Source organism: Chiloscyllium plagiosum, unplaced genomic scaffold (genome assembly GCF_037043375.1).
Source record: "Chiloscyllium plagiosum isolate Xiang-an unplaced genomic scaffold, Cpla_swu_hap1 HiC_scaffold_45, whole genome shotgun sequence".
NCBI lineage: Eukaryota > Metazoa > Chordata > Chondrichthyes > Orectolobiformes > Hemiscylliidae > Chiloscyllium > Chiloscyllium plagiosum.
The window spans coordinates 10,416,437-10,438,532 of NW_028270183.1; the positions used below are offsets into that span (position 1 = coordinate 10,416,437).

At 42.1% G+C, this 22,096-nt stretch overlaps 1 protein-coding gene across 1 annotated transcript; it reads right to left on the reverse strand.

Annotated features, from left to right (window-relative positions):
• Positions 1 to 328: 328 nt before the first annotated feature.
• rnf11a (ring finger protein 11a) lies at positions 329 to 21,787 on the reverse strand. Its single transcript, XM_043694896.2, has 3 exons — positions 21,489 to 21,787; positions 11,411 to 11,580; positions 329 to 5,297 (listed from the first exon to the last, which is right to left on the reverse strand). Exons 1-3 carry the CDS (start codon positions 21,657 to 21,659, stop codon positions 5,126 to 5,128), a joined length of 513 nt encoding a protein of 170 aa, XP_043550831.1. The 5' UTR covers positions 21,660 to 21,787; the 3' UTR covers positions 329 to 5,125.
• Between the last annotated feature and the right edge of the window lie 309 nt (positions 21,788 to 22,096).

Genomic DNA, 22,096 nt, shown 5'->3' on the forward strand with positions numbered 1-22,096 from the left:
ACCTATCACTTCTTTGCCCAGTCTCCCAACTTGTCCAAGTCCTTCTGCAGCCTCCCAGCTTGCTCAACACCTGTCCCTCCATGTTTGTGTCATCTGCAAACTTAACAATGCCCTCAGTTCCTTTGCAGAATGGGGAATGAACATTAAAGGCTGTGAATGAAGTAACAATTAAGTGAGCTGCTTTGTCCTGGAAGGTGACGAGCTATTTGGGTTTTGTCTGAGCCGAACTTATCGAGATACATACTGATCCAGAAGGCAGGGGAAGGAACATGCTTATTTTTGGGTACACTTCATATCCAATAATATCAATGATGCCATAGAAAACAAATCTGTGGAGTTGATAGTTTATTTTTTCAAAAAATATACATACTTTTACATAATTTGTTATCAGCAGCTAGTATAAACCAACAAAAGATATCATTTGTACTCAAAATCACTGGAGTATTGGGCAGCTCTGGTTTCCAACATTTTGACTGACATGTTCAGGTAGATCTGGGTTACAAAAATGAATTAACAATAATATCCATTATTATGGTCTGAGCTGAAAGTGGCAGTCAGTGGGATTGCCTCTCAATATTGAGAGATTGTATGTCCATACTTCTCTGCAGTTACTGGCAAAAAAAAGACACCTTTACACTCAAATACAGATCCAGGATATCACTGCCCAAGCTGAAGCAGATGATGCTTGTGTAAGATTGAATAGAAGAAAACTTGGAGATTTTAAGGCATCGTTAACATAGAAAGTTCTGTGTGTAAACTAAACTGCCATTGTAACACTAGGAATATACAGTGACTGCAACTGGAAGAATAAACGAAGAGGGATTCTGAGAAAGTGCATCCAACCACAAATGGAAGCTGTGTTTATACACTTACCCACTTTTATCAATATTGCCACTTAATATTTTTTTCTGTCATCTCTGTGGCCAGTTACTTGTGAAAACTGCAATTCTTGGGCTAACACTGAAACAATCTCGAACCTCTGACACTCGGGATTAATTCTGTGACCCATATGAGAATATCAGCAAAATGTTGCTAATTACAATGCCAAAAAGTGCAGCTAACATGTATATGCTCAAACAAGTTAGTTTTCTATTGGTCTGATACTTCCTCCCTCTAACTCGGGTACAGCAACATTTGTAAATTATGATAACCTTTTCCTCAATGGTCAATTCTGTAAAAACAAAGGACATGCTCTATTAGTAGAAACAAGGGGTGTATTGGCTGCTTCAATGTACTTCTCTTAACCTAACAGCACAATCAACAACCCACTCACCCAGAGTAAGATCACAGTCCCCAAAGGCTTCTGAAATATGTTATTTTTCAGTGGGCACAATATATTATAGAAATATCTTAAATGTTTGCACCTTATTTCCTGCCAGTTCCCAGGAAAATGTGATAAATGGCTTCCATGACTGGAGGTTCTTTGCCTATGATTTGTACAACAAAGCAAACTCCTGTGACATTACACAATACAGGTAAAGGGACATTACTAGAGAGAGTCACTGGACTGCAGGACAGAACCATCATTCCTTTCCCATTTCAAAATCATACTTCGCATTCATATTTTTAGATTTCTCTGATAAATTTTACATCTACATTTGTGAGGGTTTAACACATTTCCACATGAAAACAATTTCTAACACTAACCAGCTATTATAGTTCTCAAGTATCGCACCTGACCCACATAGATTTCAGTCACAGTCTGAAAGGTTAATTCCATGCCATTCTGCCCCTCTCCAAACAGCATGCCAGGCATCATTCTCCCTGACCAACAGACATATCAACCCAGCATTCCTTCCTCCCAAATTAAGAGGACTAAAATTAGTAAACACTAAAAGCAAAAATAATACTTAAAAACCAATAAACTGCCAACACTCCACATGTATATCTAAACCCCAAAATCAAACAGCCACAAACCTCTAAAGTTAGTGCAATTTGGGAGACGAGTTAGTCTGCAACAAGACTTGTGGCAGCATATGGATTGAAGAACGCTTCCGAGACTCCCCCCAGGTAAAGGTGTAATACGTATCATCCAGAGCTCAGGTCGTCACAGGTTTCATTACTGGTTGGTATTGAATCAGTTCAGAGACATGCTAGGGTGAAATGATTAACCAAAGGACGACAAGTTCCTGAGACTGCACTTACTGGTCCTTAGATACTTTACATTTACACCCCTGTACTTACTTGGGAGGTGCCCTGAGATCACTGACATATCTCAGCAGCTAGTACTTTTCCAAATGTCTTCACAGCTACTGGCTCTCTTGGGCTCCAAAAGCAGCCAATTTTAGGAACTGGCCCCACCGCTGGTACATGATGGCTTCAAGCCTATCTTTCAATCCCATTTGTTGGGTCCTAAAGCCTGCAGTAAAGCTCAGATCCTCTATTTCTCTATCCCACACAATGGAGACGCCCAGTGAAACTGGACACAGCTGTGAGGATTCATCTTGGAGCTTATGCAACACTTCAAAAGTTGCAGTATCAGCACATATCTCTATGAGAAGAGTGTGCAGCCAACATCCGTGCAATTGCGACCCAGTCTGAGTCAGCTTCAGGAGCGAGGAGGAGACTGCCGGTCTTCCAAAACTGAAATCAACTCCAACCAACGTTGATGTGTGACTTCTGAATGCTAACCAATAGCTCTGAGAATTTACAACTTTCAACATTTGAGCTTTTTGGAAGTAAATGTTACCATGTGATAACAGTCTGCAGTTTTTAATTTTGACTCAATACTTGCCTTAAAAAACAAAAAAATTAAATAAACATCTTGTATAGTACAATTTGAATCCAGACAGATTTTGCTCAGTCCCACTCTTATCCAGGTAATGCAGGAACAGGAGGCGACCGTCCAACCTTATGAGTCTGTTCCAACAACCTACAGGATCACAGGTGAACGATGAGCAAACTCCACATACCTGTGTAAGGCTCGTACCGCTCAATACCTCTGGCAAATAAACATCCATCAATCTCAGATTTAAAACTAACAAACTGAGTTTGCATCAATCATCATTCATGGGAGAGAGTTCCAAACTCTCACCACCCTGTATGTGAAGAAGTGTTACCTAATTTCACTCCTGAATGGTCTGACAACCATGTTCATAAAAGACCCCAAATTGTCAGGCAACTTGGAGGCATTACCTGAGCCAATGACTCAGGCCAAAGTTTTGTAAACAAATAAGGCTGCTCCAGAGTATGGAGCCAGGTAGACCAAGATGATTTTGGTTTTAATCCCTAGTTTATACAGGATCAATGATAATAAAAGGGTAGTGCAGCAGCAGCAATGGGGAAGCATACTCACAGGTGGCACCAAATTCAATGGAGTTGCCAGAGGATTGTCTTTAAACTGTTCAAAAGGTGTGTCAAAACAATCCTCCTAATACCTGTACGGGATATAAAAGGAAGTCCTTGCTCTTTTCCCAAGCTAACTGAAGTGTACAAAGCCAGCACAAACAAGGGACTGAATGGCCTCCATCAGTGCTCTATCATTTGATTATTTTACTCTTTTGCTATTTCTCAGTTTTTTTGGGTCATTAGATTGCACTAAATCTCCTAAATTGATACTTGAGCAAGCTCTCTACAGTAAATATTAAAGTGCTGACAGATTGCTACAAAAATAAAAATTTTGCGGGCTAGTCGCTCTCAAATCACACTCCCCATTTCACACATTACTGTTGTTAGCAAAAAGACTTAACCAGGTCTCTGGCATTCAGAAGTCTGCCACCAGGAAATGACATGGTTCTTCTCAAAGGACAGCCTCTCCACTATATCCCCTGCCCCTCTCACACGGGCTCCACATAGTACTTCCAGCTGGCCGATATCAGGATTCCAATGTCGCGGAAGATGGGAGCAACCTTGGATACTGACACTCAATCTCACTGATTCGACACTGAACCCAGTGGATTCTGAACATTCCAAACAGTTTAAAAAATATATCAAATCAGGGACATTGCCACGCGGCTGTCCTGCTTATTCAATATAGCAAGTTACGATATCAGACTAAGTTGTGTCAAAACCTCAGTTGTCCTTGTTAAGCGCTGAGCTAGCTGACCTCAGAAGGGGACTTCAATCATAGTGGGCTGCTTCAAACTCCCTCAGTACCACAGGAAGTTTAGCCCAGCAACTGCCGATCAGGGGGGCACTCAGTGGAAGGACAAAGCAAGCAGGTGCACAGAAACAATCAACAGTTTGAAGCTTTTTCTCCAAGTGACACACCATCCCAAACTGGAAATCTATTGGCATTTTCTTCAATGGGTCCAATCCTGCAACCCCTTCTTAAATGGTGCTGTGGGTACATCTATAACACAGAAAAGCAGCGGCTTAAATCACAACTCACCACAACCTTCTCAAGGGCAATTAGGGATTGGCTATAAATGCTGGCCTTACCAGTGATGCCGCACAGGCCATGAATGAATTTAATTAAATAAGCTGCAGCTTCATCTCCCCCATGGGTGAATAACTTTCCAGTTTCGGGGTACTGCAGAGTTTCACGAGAAAGGCCAACATTCCATTCCAGCTCTTTATCTCCACAGGCAAATCATTCCACTGTCTTCTGTCTATACAAGTTGCCTCTTCCAAGCACTGCTCTGACCCACTCTGTCTCCAGTTCCAAAGCTGTACTCTGTTACATTAGCACAGGAGGCGAGTAAAAAGCATAACCACTGTGGTGAGGTGTAAGTGAGCTATGATCATCTAGAACTCAGCACGAGGGAGTGTCCTCATGCAGTGAGCAATGCAAAAGTAAAATCCAAAGCTTTTGCTCTGGTCTTCTAGTAAAGAGCACATTGCATATGTGACTAGTTGGAAGAAGACTAAGACTGCACAGGTACAGAAAGACAAACCAAAAACGGCTTTCTTGCTGTTAGAGTGGGACTACTGCCCCCACTTTGGTTTTAATCACTTCCCTTTTAGCCAGTTAGTGTTAAGTAGAAGATTTGGCCAATCGATTGTTTTCCCAGCTGAAAAAAAATGCACTGTCTGGTACCCACCTAAAAGCTATGGTGAGACAATAGGATACTTCTTTGGTCTGCGTGAGTGCATGATTCTTTTCCCCGCCCCTCCCCACCTTACTTTTCCCTCCCTTTGGCAGCAAGACACTCGAAAGTGCAACTGGACTTGAAGCCCAGTTAAGTCAGTTGGTCTCGTAGGATGAAAGCAGAGCCGCGTCTACAGGTTCCATACATGAAGGGCACGTGAAGGACCTCATGAGCCACTCGTCAATACAATCCACGTGGTATATGTGCATGCATGGCAGAAACCGAATTGGGTCACCATATACAAAGTCCATCATACAGATCACACACCTAGGAGTGGAGACAAAACAAAAAAAATTAATTAAAAAGCATAATTTTACAAAGGGTGGGAGAGGCAAGAACAGGTGTTTCACGTACGATTTCTGAAGATGGTAAAAATGGTAAGGATGCCATTTTAAAATTAAAAAGCACAGGAGATACAGAAGCTGAGCTTTATAAATACAGTCACAGTGGCAAGATATGCTAAAACTTTATAAATCACTGATTAGGCCTCAGCTGGAGTATAGCATTCTATTCATTTTAGGAAGGATGTCCAACCCTTGCAGAAGTTGCAAAGGAGACTTGCTAAAATGGGACCAGTTATGATTGACTTAGGTTGTGCAGAAGACTAGAGATGCTACGGTTGTTCACCTTGGAGCACTTAAGATTGAGATACTTAATAGAGGTTTTCAAAATCATGAGGTGTTTTGAGAGGGCAGATAGGGACAAATTGTTTCTAGTGGTAGGACAGTAGGTAACCAATGGAGACAAATTCAAGATAACAGAGGAAAAATTGAGAGGGAGGGGATCCATGTAGGTATCAATGTCATGGGTGGGACCAGGCAAGAGATTGTGTAGAGTCAGTATGAGGAGCTAAGCACCAAATTAAGCAGAACTACTGAGTCTCATTCAAATTGGGTCAGGGTAAATAAAACTAGAGAAATAAGCATAAAGTTCAAAGACTGGCGCAGCAGAACCGAGTCCTGCTTCATGAAGAACCAGCAACAAAACTGGGGAAAATGGGAGCTGTACCATAAAGATAAACTCCATTCGAAGTGCACTAACCGAGTTGCATAACTAGGGAGACGGTTTTAAAGGAGGACAAGAAACCAAATGTGGAAAGTTTGGTAAATCAACGCAAAAGAGGTAATAATGTGAGAAACAATAAACAGATTATGGTAGAAAGGGATACAGAGTCCAATAAATCAGGATAGGGAATGGTGAGAGGAACAAGAAAACTACATTGACCAGACACTGAGCACATAGTCAAAGCTGGGAGCTGACAAGTCCTCAGGCCCTGATGTACTCCATCCTAGGGTGTTAGAAGAATTAGCTAGAAAGTTAGTTGACGTTTTGGTTTTAACTTTAGTTCCAAAGATTCAGGGAAGGTTCCATTAGAATTGAAAATAGGGAGACAGAAAACAGTCATCTACAGGCCAGTAAGTGTAACATCTTTCATAGGGAAGATGTTAGAAGATACTATTAAGCACAGCACTTAGGAAATTTCAAGGTAATTTGGCAGAGTGAACATAGGCTTCTATTAAGTAAATGCTGTCAATAAAAGGGAACAGGTGGATCTACTGTCTCCTGGAAATCAATGTACTTTGTTAAGGGCTATGTTGATGTTACTGTGTCAGCTCGTGTTGTAAGGAGTAACATATTGACATGGCTAGCTAACAGGAAACAATTAGCCTCATGTATTATTTTCTGGTTGGCAAGATGAAATGCATTAGGATGATACTAGGAGGCTACAAAGGAAGGTTAAGTGAATTGGAATTTGGCAACTGTAATATAATGTGGGAAAATGTGTAAATGTCCATGTCATTGGGAAATAGTCAGAAATTGTAAAATAGTCAGATGTTGTAAAGCTCAAAAATAGAGGGTTTTTGGCTTCCCCGTGCACAAATCACAAGGTGAGAATGTAACTACAGCAAGTAATTAAAAGTATTGTTTATTGGAAGGAGTTAAATACAACAGCAGGGACCTTATGTTTCAGTTATACAGAGTATTTTAAAGACTTTATCTAGAGAGTTGTGCAGAGTATCAGTCACCTTATTCAAGGAAGGATGAAAAAGCATTTCAGACCTACACCTGGAAAATATGGGTCAGCTTATGAGAAAAGGTTGGCTATATTCCTACTCTCTGGAGTTTACAAGAGTAAGAGGCAACTTGACTGAAACAAAAGATCCTGAGGGGTCTTGATAGGATAGATGTGGAGAGAATGTTTCCTATTGTGGAAAAATCTAGAACTAGGGAATCAATTTTTCAAAACAACAATTAGCCTCATGTAAAACACATTAATTTTGTTTTCTTACAGAGGTTTGAGAATCTTCGTAATTGTCTTCTGCAGAAGCAGTAGGAGGAGTTTTTAAATAGTTTTAAGGCAGAGGTGGAGACGTTAGTCATAACAAGGGGGTAAAAGTTTATTAGAGTAGTCGGGAACAAGGCATGATCATATCAGCCATGATCTCAATGAATGCTGGAGGAGGCTTGAATGGTCGACTACGAAGTCACACAGTCAGATTCAATTGTAACTTCCAAAAGAGAAGTAGATAAATACTTAAAGGAAAAAGGGATAATTCAGGAAACTATAGAGCAGTGAGTCTGACATCGGTGGTTGGGAAGCTATTGGAGAGAATTCTTAGGGATAGGATTTATGCGCATTCGGAAAAGCATGGCCTAATTAGAACAGCCAGCATGGCTTTATGCAGGGCAGGATGTGTCTTAACTTGGTTGCATTTTTTGAGAAGGTGACAAAGGTGAGGGTACAGCAATGGATGGTGCCTACATGGATCTTAGTAAGGCTTTCGACAAGATCTCTCATGGGAGAAGATTAAAATGCATGGAATTCAGGGTGGCTTCGCTGCGTGGATTCAGAATTGGCTTGCCCATAAAAGGCAGAGGGTAGCGATGGAAGGAACACGCTGCCAAAGGAACGCAGATACGATATCGGTGCATAAGAGAATGTTAGATAAGCTCATGAATATGTAAGGATGGAGGGATATGGACCAAGGGCAGGCAGAAGGATTTAAGTTTAATTTGGACAATATCGTGGCCCAAAGGGCCTGTTCCTGTGCTTTATAGTACTATGTTCTAAAAAAAGGTGCAGTGTTACAGAGAAAATTTGAGAGAGCATGGTTAATTGTATAACCCTCTGATAGGAATGATAAGCTGCATAGTCTCCTTCTGTACTAGATGACTGTGTTGAATTTATTTTGGAAAGGAGTTTCTTGTAATGACTGCCCATCAGACCAAAGATTTAGCAGCCAAAGGAAATATCTGTGCTGTCTTGTGAAAAGTTAGAGTTAGATAGCATGACGGAAAGCAACTACTCAGAATGGAGACCAAAACAACACTGCTAGGCTCAAGCAAACCTCCTCTGTTTTCATGCAATGCTAGTTACAGTATAGGGCAGAAATGTAGTAAACCTCACTCAGTGGATAGCGAGCCTGTTAACATACACGTGAATAGTTATCAGTGGGGCATAGTACCAAGGAACGGAGCATCCATGGAAAAATCCACCCTCCTCAACAGTGAAAAAAGGGGAGTGGAGAGTATCAGTAAGTACATAAAATCTTTACTTAATGCACCAAGCATCCTGACTGGCTTTTGATTTTATCCATTCTGCACACTTGAGAATATTACTGATGCTACACAACTGCAGTAAGCCTGCCATAAACAGCAGTAACAACTACAGAGCATAGACTTACGTAACTGATTGTTTCCCATTCTTGACAATAAGCAGAGACCTCACCCAAGTCAATGCTCAATATAAAACGAGCCCAGACTATGTGGCCATGAAGGATATTGCATCTAAGATCTGATCCTTTCCTCACTCGACACTGTGGATTACCTTGGTAGAATGTTCTCTTCCTATCATGGGGTCACACTGAAGAACCCCTCCCCGCTCCTGAAAGCTAGCCCTCTTCAGATCAGATACAAAGAGAACATCGAACCTGGGATCCACCGAATCTATTTTAGTTACTGTCACACTGGGAAGAGACCCTCCCACATCCCAAAGAAGCTATTAATACCAGCTGAAGAAGGTCCTAAGTTGAACCACAGAATGGGATAGCACAGAAGGCCATTCTGTCTACTGTGCTCCTGCTAGCTCTCTGGAAGAGCTAACTGGTTAATCCCACTCTCCTTCTCCAGCCTTACAAATTTCTCCTTTTTGAATATAAATGTGTGGAGCCAGACACACGATGGTAAGGTTAGGGTTGGATATGCTGATATTCTCGGGCATGTTGATATTATGGAGTCGTAAGTGCTGGGTGTCCTGAAAAAGATGATGGCAGATTGATGGGATTTCTCCCCAGATACCCAAAGGCATGGAGGAAATTACTAGGATCTTAACAGAGATCTTTGTACCCTCTTTAGCCTCAGGTGAGCTCTCAGAAAACTGGAGAATAGCCAATGTTGTTCTGTTGTTTAAGGGCAACATGGATAATGCAGGAAATTACCTCAGTGGTAGGGAAACTATTGGAGAAGATTCTTAGGGACAGGATTTACTTACGACTGGGATAGAATGGACCTCTAGGGTTAATCAAGCATGGCTTTGGGCAGGGAAAGTCTTGTCTCACAAATCTGATAAGGTTTTTGAGGAAGTGAATTGGTGAGGGCAGGGCAGTGGACATAGTCTACATCGGCTTTACTAAAGCACTTGACAAGATCCCTCTCATAGGCTGGTCCAGAAGATTAAATCACATGGGATCTATGGTGAGTTAATAAGTCGGATACAAAATTGGCTTCAGCATAGCTGACAGAGTAGTTGAGGAGGGAAATTTTTCTGACTGAGATCCACGGCTAGTAGTGTTCTGCTCGGCTCAGTATTGGAACCTTTGCTGTTCGTAATATATATATATTATAATTTGGATGATAACGTGGGTGGTGATGACACAAAAATTGGAATTATGTATAATGAGGAAGGTTGTCAAAGGATACAGCAGGATATAGATCAGTTGGACAGAGAAATGGCAGATGGAGTTTAATCCGGGCAAGTATGCGGTGATATATTTTGGGAGGTCAAATACAAGAGGAAAGTATACAGTAAATGGCAGGACCCAGAGTGAAATTGATAGAGAGGGAACTTGGTGTGCAAGTCTTTATCTCACTGAAAGGGGGTACACAAGTGGATAAGGTGGTAAAGACAGCACACATCATGCTTGCCTTCATCGGTTAGGGCACTAAGTACACAAGTTGGCAAGTCAATTTAAGGCTTTATAAAACTTGTAGTTAGGTCACATTTGGAATGTTGTATGCAGTTTTGGTTACCACACTATAGGAAGAATGTAGCAACTTTGGAGCCGGTGCAATCTTTTTTTTTTACAAACTTGCCAGAATGTTGTCTGGTTTGGATTATATCAGCTATAAGCAGAGATTGAACAAACTTGATTGTTTTCACTAGAGTGTCAGTGATTGAGGGGAGACCCGACACAAGTACATAAAATGATGAGAGGTGCGGATAGAGTAGATAGTCAAGGGCCTTTTTCTCAGGCTGAAAATGTCAAATATTAGGGGGGCATAGTTGAGGTGAGGTGAGAGGAGGAAGTTTAAAGGAGATGAATAGGAAAGGTTTGGAGGGATATGGGCCAGGTGCTGACAGGTGGGACTAGATTGGGTTGCGATATCTGGTCGGCATGGACAGGTTGGACCGAAGGGTCTGATTCCATGCTGTACATTTCTATGACTCTATGTGAAAGGCATAGAGGTTGGTAGATACCTGGAACATGCTGCCAGCCAGGTGGTAGAGCTGAAAATGTGTTGCTGGAAAAGTGCAGCAGGTCAGGCAGCATCCAAGGAGCAGGAGAATCGACATTTGGGGCTCAATCGACATTCTTCAGGAGGGCTCATGCCCGAAACGTCGATTCTCCTGCTCCTTGGATGCTGCCTGACCTGCTGCGCTTTTCCAGCAACACATTTTCAGCTCTGATCTCCAGCATCTGCAGTCCTCACTTTCTCCTAGCCAGGTGGTAGAGGCAATAATTAAAAGATATGATTCAGCAATGTCTAAGAAGCATTTAGACAAGCACATGAAATTGCAAGTAACAGAGGGATATGATCATGTACAGGCAGATGAGATTAGTTTAGAATGGCATCATGGTTGTTGCAGACATGGTGGGCCAAAGGGCCTGTTTCTGTGCTGGGCTGTTCTATGTTTTATATATATATATATATACATATATAAAATTGGGAGTTGAATCTGCTTCCACTGCCCTTACAGCCAATGCATGAAAACTCACTGCATACAGAAAATTCCACAAACCTCTCTGCTGGAAATGTTGTCAATTATTTAAAACTGGGCTTTCTCCCTATTCACTCAATAAGAAGCCTGAGGAGAGGATAACTAGAGTACATCAGCTTCCTGCTACCAACAGTCCAATTTCCAATGTACTCATACTCACTCCTTGATTTTCTTGTTGTGGGTTTCCTTGCCAAAGTCAAAGCTGCCTTTGGGAAGGTGTTGGATTAGGCCAAGCCTCTGTGCTATTCGAATCTGTTCTTCCTCTGTCAGCTGAGTTGCCAGGCGGGTCTGACTGGGTGTTGGGTGATAAACTGGAATTTGCACTTGTTCCTGAAATGCATGCAATTCATTTGTTAGGGAACAGTATGCAACAAGATTCCCAACATTTACTTCCTCCATCACTAATGCACAGTACCAGCGCAGTGGGTATTATTTACAAGATGGACTGCAGCAACGAACCAAGTTTCTTGACAGTACCTTCCAAACCCTTGACCTCCACCATCTAAAAGGACATGAGTAGGAGATACATAAGAACATCACCACTTGCAAGACCGTTCCAAGCCCCACACCAACCTACTATTCCTTCAGAGTCGCTAGGTCAAAGTCCCAGAACTTCTTGCCTAACAGAGGTGTAAAAACCCTTCATTGACAGTTCTGATCAGTAAAGATTAAATATTTTCCATTGGAAACAGGATATGGATGAGATTTACAGATTAGAAGTTGTCAGGAACAAGTGATTTGAGCTGTACAGAGAATTGGAATTAGATGAACATTTTAAAAGGGGCTTGGGCAGGTACTGAGAATAAGGAACTTAGAGGATTATGAAAATAAAAGCTTGAAAATAAGCTCCAAACGGTAATACCCTTCCAAAGGGTTAGTACAGGGACAATAGGCTGAATGGCCTCCTTCAGTAATGTGAGTGAGTATCATTCCATTGTTTAGGGCAGCAACCCACTGCCTCTTTCCCAAAGATAATTAGAGATAGATAATATGTTATGGCCTTACCATCTGTACTCTCATCCCAAAACTACCTATAGAAAAATATGGGGGCGGGGAAAGAAACGATGCTTCTCTTAGCCCACCCATCCAATTTCTGAGGTTTTTCACCTCTACTCCCCTCTTTCAGGTCAAGAAGGGTCAATACCCAGAGTACATGGATTTAGGGTACAAAAAAAACAGGAAATGCACTACCCCAGAAGGTTATGCAAGCAGATTTATTATAACTTTTAATAGGGGAATGATTGCAGGCCTGTAAAGCTGTGGGACTGATTTGACTGCCTGTGTCAAGACACTGGTACCGGCTCATTGGACTGAATAAACTCCCTTTGTGCTGAACTGTTTCATAATTCTACTGTAAAGTCTTCCAGAAAGCAGGTGTCAGACAGAAAATACATCGCCTGCTAAGATACCAGTTACACAGACCAAGAAAACCGGGAGGTTCAATTCTTGGTCACATCCGAGAGCTCAAGGGTTAGGAACTGGAGAGAGGGATTGAACGAAGGGGAGGGAAGGGGATGAGAAAAATGACATCTAGACCTAGCCCTCTTCACTCTCCAGTGCTTCTTTTGTTAAGGACGGCCAATACACTCTTACAGAAGGGGCAATCTCCTGGTGTTCAATGTGCAGTGTATACAAATACTAGACATCTACCAGTAACAAAAAATTCTTAGACCATCCAAGAGAAAAAAGGTATAAAATATCACAGGAACACCAATCGAGTAAGCCCACCAATGCTTCCCCAAGTAACTCAGAATTCTCAGCTCCAAATTAGGTTGTAAATGCAGCAATGTGACTGAAAGTAGTTTCAATAGATTATTGAGTTACTCAGGTGTTACCCAAGCCACTCCTTTAAATAAAGTGCTTGTCAGCAAAGAGGATAGGCATTTAATTAAATGAAAGGAACCTCAAGTAATTGCACAGAAATCATTGCTTTCCTTATACTGCTCCACCCTATATTGTGCGTCTCTCAGCTGTTTAATGTGCGGATTACAGCACTTGGAGACTGTGTTATTAAGCAACTGGATTGTGACATCTTCATCCTGTGCAATGCTTTAGGCAAGCTGTGTTTTAATGAGCCTATCCTTGCGTAACACTCTGCTTTCATCCATGCCCAGTTTCTGTACTCTCATGAACCGCTTGTTTTTTTTTCCAAGGCTTTAACATTGGTAGAATGGAAGCTGTAGTACAGAGATAGCACTCTCACCTCTGAACCAAAGAGTTCATACAAACTCGAGTAGATGTAGGCAACTTGCCCCTCAAGCCTACACCGCCGTTTGCCAGAATTGTGGCTAAGCTGATTGCAGCCTTAACTCACTTTTCAATCTAATCTCGATGGCATCTGGATGGGTATATGAATAGGAACGGTTTGGAGGGATATGGGCCAGGTGCTGGCAGGTGGAACTAGATTGGGTTGAGATATCTGGTCAGTATGAACTAGTTGGACCGAAGGGTCTGTTTCCGTGCTGTACATCTCTATGAGTCTATGACTCTATAACCTTGTGTAAAAATAATCCAATGTTCTTGCCCTCACCACTCTAAGAAAAAAAATTCTACAGACCTGCAATCAGACAGAAAAATATTTCAGAAAAATATGAGAACTCCTTAACTTCTTTTAAACTGTCACCTAGTCCTAGTCTCTTCCACAAGAGGGGACATTGTTTCAGCATTCACTCTTCCAAGTCCCCTCAAGATCTTACCTATTTCAATAAGATGACCTCTCATTCTTCTAAACTCTAATAGTTACAGGCCCATACTTTCCTCAACCTCTTCATAGCAGTTTACATTAGGCTGAAGAAACCTCAATACGTAATCCTGACTGACATACCCAGTCTTGAACTTAGTGTGTGCTGTCATGCCAGATAAGACATTAAATTGGTACCTCTATTATTTTCTCAAATGATCGGGAACGATTCTGTAACCATTATTTGAAGAGAACATCTGAATTGGGAGGGAAAAGGAAAGGAGTGGAGGATGCAAATGATTGAATCGCAAAAGCCTGCTCATTAGCTACAGCAATCAGCGCTTATTGTGTAAAACACTTAGACCCAAGGTCTGCAATGAAACTATCAGAACGTTACAGCAGAATATGTACCTTGGTTTAAGAACTAATGTTCTTAAACTAAAAGATTGCACCACCTGATTCTGTCAAGCTCTTACCCAGTGTATGCCTGTAAAGCAGACTCAGAGTACAGACACTACCAACAAACCAAAAGCTTACTGAAGTCGCGTTCCAGTATTCAGCTAATATTCTGCCAACTTAACATACAAGCATTTGGCCTCTTGGGTTTGGTCTGTCATTCACCAGATTATGCTGACCTTCTATCTCAAAGTTGCCTGAGGTTAAATCAGTTCCCCCTGATCTATCCCAGATATGTAGAAATCTACTGATCTCTGTTGTGAACATACCCAATGACGGAGTCTCCACAGTCCACTGGTAAGAAAACTCCAAAGATTCACCAACCTCTGAGTGAAGAAATTCCTCCTCCTCTCAATCTTAAAGTGCTGCCCTTTATTCAGAGAATGCTTTGCTTGTTTCAAGACCTACCCGCAACACCCTTGGAAAGTATCCTCCTGCATCTACCCAGTTGAGCCTCACAAGAATTTTGCATGATTCAAATGGATCACCTTTCATTCTTCTAAACTCAAGAGAATACAGCTCAGTCTCCTCAATGTTACCTTGTAGAGCCGTCCTGCCAAATCAGAAATCAATCTGCAAAATCTCTGTTGCACTCCCTCAATGGCAAGCACATCCTTCCTTCAGTGAGGAGTCCAAAACTGTACAGAGTACTCGTAATAACAGCTCCATCAAGCTATTTAATCTACTTAGAATACAAGCAATGTGAAATACTGCATGTGCAAAAACTAACTACAAAACTTCCAGAATAACTCAATCTCTGGCTGCATTGGAACAAACAGCATCAGCACTAGGCACATTTGGAGACAAGTCAGGAGCACTAGGCCTCCAATTAAACTTAGGATCCTTGGGAAAGCCCATCGGTGGTGCACTATCCCACATGCACCTGCTCTTATTGCATCGGAATTACTGGAGAGCACTGAACAGCCGACCATTTGGCCCACTGAACAGCCATCCAGTTAGTCCTCCTCCATTCTTTATATCCCTGCAATCTTTCTTCCAATTTATCCAATATTTATCCAATTCCTTTTGAATACAACTACTGAATGTGCGCCTGCTTCTCTTTCAGGCAAGTATTCCAAATCCTGATCTCTTGTTGCATAAAATAAATTTTCCTTAAGTAACCTTTCATTTGTTTTATTTTCTTCCATGTGACACAGTCATCACTAACACATTGAGCATTTGCTACTCATCCTTAAACTAAGTAGTCCAGACCACAGGAAAGGACAACAGAATTCCTTCCCTAAAAGGACATTAGTGAATCAGAGTAGTCTTTACGATCATTCATGATATTTGGTATGGTCACCATCACTGAGGCTAGTTTCACGACCATGACTGGCTAACTAAATTTAAAACTTCGCCAGGATTTGGAAACACATCCCCGGAACATTAGCCTGGCCCTCTGATTAGTCCATGATATTACCACTATGCCACCCCCTATTCAGGGCCTCAAACAAAATGCCAGGTAATAGTGCTACTCAGTACACAGCAAGCATTAACACAGTCCTTGGTGAACAACCTATCTTACCAAATTAATGTCAAGGTAAAACTTTAGTGCAATGAGTAACAGTTGAGAGGATGAAACTTGTTTAGTGCTTAATAAAAAGCTAGCCTCCTGAACAAGTACTACAACTGTGAAAATGCCACTGTGAAAGCATCTTCAGTAATTTGACCAGCCTGTCAGTCAACCTGTCTGCTTCTCACTTACTGCGCTCTGTTCTCTGTGAGCTCTTTTCCCTTTGTGCTCCTCCCGAATTTTGATCCTCTCTTTTTTACTCTCAGCCATGTTGCACTGTTTCACTTTCTCACTATACCCGTGGCTGTCTCCCTCTCTCTTCTCTTTTGTGTGTTGCTCACTCTTTGTCTCCTCTGGCTTTACTGCCTCGATTTTGTTCTTCTATAAGCCTGCTGTTATCTGTTATTGTAGTAATCCTGTCTGCAAAAGAAAAGCCACATGGTAATCAGTATTGTGAGCCCCTGTGTTTTGTTGTAAAGTGCAGAAACAACATCCTCTGCACAGTAAACTTGGCCTTAATTTTTTTTTAAACACTTTTTGGACAGTGTTACAGCAAGGGTACTTATAGCCACAAGCTCCAAGTACAGTGAATTGCTACATGTGAGATCCAAAGTCTATTCGTATCCATCATCACCTTAGCTTGGCACCCATTTTACAGATCTCATCTCCACATGTGGCTCTTGAAAACACTGAACATTTCACAAGTACTTTTTTTTCAGCAACAGTCAGACCTCACATGTCCATTAGGCCACACCATTAGAAAAAAAAAACATAATGCAAGGATGTAAAGGTCATCATTGGTATTAGCATTCAGTCCACATTCCATAACAGTCATTGCTGCCCTGGTGTTTGCGACACAAAAATCTCACATGCCTCTGGAAGTTCAGGAATTCCTGTAAAATTACTTCCCAAAATATCAGAACCAGAAACTCAGTAACACACTTTATATGAGGAAGGGTTTAGAATTACTTTGGCAAAAAGTGCTCACAGTGGTACCTTTGAAACCAGTGTTTGGTATGTGGTGAATCAGGTAGAACCCTTATCACGTTACTCAGTAAAGCATCATTCCCTGGAGTATTCCTCAACCATGGTACCATTCGGGATTGACCACAGCAAGTATGCCAGTTAACAGTGCCACTCAGTATTCAGTAAGTATTAATTCAGCATTGATGAATATCCAACCTTTCCCAAATGAAAGAGAGATGCATTACTAGACAGTTGAAAGGATGTCAACAGTTTCAATGTCCGAGAAAAAGGTAACACAACCTTCTGAACAGTTGCACCTCAAAAGAATACTGAGTAAATGAAGCTGTTTTCATACAGGATCCTATCATTACTGGCAATTAGAGTTATAGAACCAAAGGAAGTGGATGCAGTTAATCACTTGTGATCTACTCAAAATACAGAACAAGCACAAGTTGCTGAATGGCCTACACCTGTTCTTACACTGTCCTCTTTCAAGTTTCTAATCTTTTTACATTGAGAATGTTTCAAACAGTACCAAAATAGCTCAATAAAAAGTTCCAAATATACTCAATTTCTGTTCACTGCTCAAGCGCCTTTCTACAAAATCCAACATTTGGAAAAAGAATTAAAAATGCCATGTCTCACCTCCTCACAAATGCAGACCAAAGGACTCCCAGATACTACAGTAGCTGGGTCAGATCCAGCATAATGTTCTTTTACTCAGACCCAACAACACTGCTTACCTCCACTCTCACAAATGCACCTTATAACAATGTCATTGCCTTTACACAAACACATGCAATGATGGCTGCATTTAAAGGCAAAACTGAGGAAGGAACAGAAGTTTGATGACGATGGAGTTAGAGGAAGTTGGGCAACAGCATGTTTTGGTGAAGATTAGATGTTTTGATAATCACATGAATGGCCAAATGATCCAATGTACTACACCATCAGAAATAGCTTGACTACAACTACTTCACTGACTCAGATAAACATGTTGATTATCATCACCTACAACCATAGAAACATAGGCAAACGCCATTCAATCTCTCAAGCTAGCTCCAGCAGTCAAATAGATCATTGCTATCTTCAACCTCAATGCCATTCTTGTGCTATGAGCACATTCCTTGACGTCACAGGATCTCTAGAAACCTTTCAATTTCTGTCTTGAACATATTCCATGATGGAGCTTTTAAAGCCCTTAGGGTTGGACAGAATTCCAAAGATTCCTTACCTTCTGTGTTAAGATATTCTATGGGCAGCATGGTAGCTCAGTGGCTAGCACTGTTGCCTCACAGCAGTAGGGTCCAAGATTCGATTCCAGCCTTGAGCGACTGTCTGTGTGGATTTTGCACATTCTCCCCGTGTCTGCGTAGGTTTCCTCCCACAGTCTAAAGATGTGCAAGTCAGATGAATTGGCTATGCTAAATTGGCCATAGTGCTAGGTGCATTAGTCAGAGGGAAGTGGGTCTGAATGGGTTACTCTTTGGAGGGTTGGTGTGGACTGGTTGGACCGAATGGCCTGTTCCCACACTATAGGGAATCTAATCAAACCCAAAATATTCCACTTTGTCCTAAAATGGCCTTATTCTAAAACTGCCTGCCCCCAGTGAGACCCATCCCCAGGGGTAACATTCCTTCTACATCTGCCCGGTTGAATACTGCAAGGATCTTGCATGCTTCCACGAAAACAATATTCTATTCTTGAGGAACAACAGGAAGTGGAAGTGGGTAGGAAAAAGGAGGGATTATTTAAAACCTCCTTACAAACCACTCGAGGAATGCATAATTATTTTGTTAGCAAGGACATATCAAATTAATAAAACTCTTCAGAATATTTGAATCCTTTGTGGGATTATACACAAATTTAGGCTTGAGAATAATAATGAAGATAATTGGCCTGATCAAGAACAGAATTAGAAAAGTATGTGACTTGTATTGCTCTGAACGGAAAGTGGCAAAGTTGATGAAACAAAAACAGTAACTCATATGGAGTGAACTCCTTTAGAGCGGAACAATTATTCACAAATATGGGCAGCACAGCAGCTCAATGGTTAGCACTGCTGCCTCATAGCACGCTCTCCGTGTCTGCACAGATTTCCTCCAGGCACTCCAGTTTCCTCCTACAGTCCAAAGATGTGCAGGTTAGGTAGATAGGGTGGTTCTGCTTGAGATACTCTTCAGAGGTGAAAATGTGTTGCTGGAAAAGCGCAGCAGGTCAGGCAGCATCTAAGGAACAGGAGAATCGACGTTTCTTCAGGGCTTATGCCCAAAACACCGATTCTCCTGTTCCTTGGATGCTGCCTGACTTGCTGCGCTTTTCCAGCAACACATTTTCAGCTCTGATCTCCAGCATCTGCAGTGCTCACTTTCTCCTCGATACTCTTCAGAGGGTCAGTGTCGACTCATGGGCTGAATGATCTACTTCCACAATATAGGGATTCTATGATACAAATGAACTGTTAAAATTATCAGACTTGGTAGCCTGCTTTCTGCTCGAATGGGCAGCACGGTGGCACAGTGGTTAGCACTGCTGTCTCACAGCGCCAGAGACCCGGGTTCAATTCCCACTTCAGGCGACTCACTGTGTGGAGTTTGCACATTCTCCCAGTGTCTGCGTGGGTTACCTCCCACAGTCCAAAAATGTGCAGGTTAGGTGAATTGGCCATGCTAAATTGCCCTAGTGTTCGGTGAAGGAGTAAATGTAGGGGAATGGGTCTGGGTGGGTTGCTCTTCAAAGGGTCGGTGTGGACTTGTTGGGCCGAAGGGCCCGTTTCCACATTGTAAGTAATCTAATCTAATACTGTTTCATGCCTTTGATCACTTACTGGGAAATTTCTGTTGAATCCACAGGCTCCCGTTGAGACACAGCTCCAAGAGAACTGATAACTCTTTCAAGTCTTGGCAAGCTAATGGACTGTGAAGTGCTTCACAGACAAACCCCATTCCATTCCTCTTTGAAACATGGGTTAGAAGTAATGAACAGAAGCAGGAATCCTGCTGTTTCTGCACAAATTTCACCCAAGAGAACCCCATCCAATACAAAAGCTGTCCAAGCTAGCTAGGAATCAAACATGGATCACCTGTCCTCTTAGAATCACACCAACTGTCAAGTAAGCCTCAGGATGGAATGACCCTTGGAATTTATTGTGATAACATGTGAGCATAAAACCCAATCTGATGCTCCAGTACAGTACTGAGTGTGCTGTACTGCCAGCATGCCATCTCAAGAAAAGCTGTCAGATTAAAGCCTTGTGTATCCCCTCTGCGGACTCTAAATATCCTCTGGCATGATTAAAAGAGTAGGAGTGTTTGACCAATGTTGAACGTTAGAAACAAAGATGATCTTATCAAGGTATTTATAGAAGCTTGCTGTGCTCAACCCTGTTCTCCTAAAATATAACAATCCCTACAAAAGCATGTAAACAGCTGTCTAGCACTTTGAAAACTGCATTACAGAAATGCAATCTTTTAATATACTTTATTATTATTAGTTTAAACAAAACTTTTTAGAAATATTTATACTAAACCTGTAATTCATTTTTGCATTCTAGCTGTGGTTCCAGACTTTGAACTTTTTCCCTACTCTGAACCCATTTTGAGGCTTTAAAATTGTAATGATGCCTCTGTGAGGACCATGACAATGAGGGCATATTAGAAGCAGAAACTTTATAACTTGGGAAGAGCTCCATTGCTGGCTCAGAGCTTGCATCCCCAAACTGCAACCCATTTGGTAAAGGCACTGTATTTCAACTGCCACATTCGGAAGCCCAACTCCAGTCAGCGCTTCGGATGCTCACCGACAGAATCATTGCAACGAGAAATTTATAGCAACCCATTAATTCATGTTTTCAAATACTGGATTGAGAGGTTACCAGATAACGACGGCGTGCCTCCACAGTCAGTTGTGGTTCAGTGGAGTGTACTCTTACCGCTGAGTTAGAAAATGCGAGGTTCAAGTCTCACTGCAGTGAGATCAGCACAAAAATTAAGGATGACTCTGCTACCATAGAGACAATAAGACAATGAAGTATCTTGCAGCATTCAAAGAAGGTCATGAAAGGTGCTATGCAAACACAACAAAAAAAGCTTTAATAAAATATTTTGGGGATGCAAGGGGAGATTGGAAACAAACTATATGAAGTTTTATTTAGTTACAAATCTGATCGGTATGGACAAGTTGGACCGAAAGGTCTGTTTACATGCTGTATATCTCTATGACTCCATAAATGTATTTATGAAGTATTCCACAGGGTACTAAAGAATGTTGTGAAAGGAGTTACATAAATGCAAACATTTAAGCATTTTAATATTTTGGGGTGCAAAGGTTTCTAATTTTAGTTAAAAATGCTTCCACTAAGTGTCATGAGATGCAAAGGAGGGCGTAAAAGGCGCTAACATAAATGCAAATACTCCTTGTTCACTTGGTAGTTGGGTAGCACAGAAGTTGAGTACAAAAGGTTCTACATAAGGCAATCTAAGGGGGCAAAACAGGCGCTACACGAGTGCACAAAATTACTTTCATTGGGATGCGGTCCCCAATTGTATACGTGTATTTAATTGCTATTTTCCTTCTTCTCCTTCTTCTGGCGGCTGCTATCGCCCCTGTCCCTACACACCGACCTGGTAAAGCGGTGAAGGCGGCAGTACGAGCAGCAAGCCCGGGGCCCGGGGCTCTGCGTCCTGCGCTCCCTCCGCCGAGGCTTCCCCGCCGGCGGCCGCTCCGGCGTAGCTCGCCGAGTCATTCAGCAGAGAAATGTCGTCGCCCGACTGCGACTTGAAGCAATTGCCCATTTTTGTTTTTTGACCTTGAGAGCTCGACTCATTCGAAATATAAAACGTTTTAATTCCCCCCACCAAAAAGAAAACATCAACAGAGCGCCAATCTCGCGTCACCTTCCGCTACATCAGCCGCCATTTTACTTTCAAGCCTTCTCCCTCTCCCAGCCTTTCACGCTAACCTGATAGATGCGGATTTGATTGACGTTCGTCTTCACCCAATCGCTGGCAAGGGTCGACTGGAGGAAACCAATCACAAGCGAGAATAGGGCGCGATGCGTCGGTGGGAGGGCGGTCTCTGGTCGCTTCAGCCGAACTTGCTCGCTGGTTTGAATGGACGCCTGGGGCTTTGCAAATTGGGGACGGCTCCACCCCTCCGAGGACGGGAGGAGGCGGGGCGAGATAGGCGGGGCACACGTCAAATTGACAGCGACAACCGCCATTCACGGGCC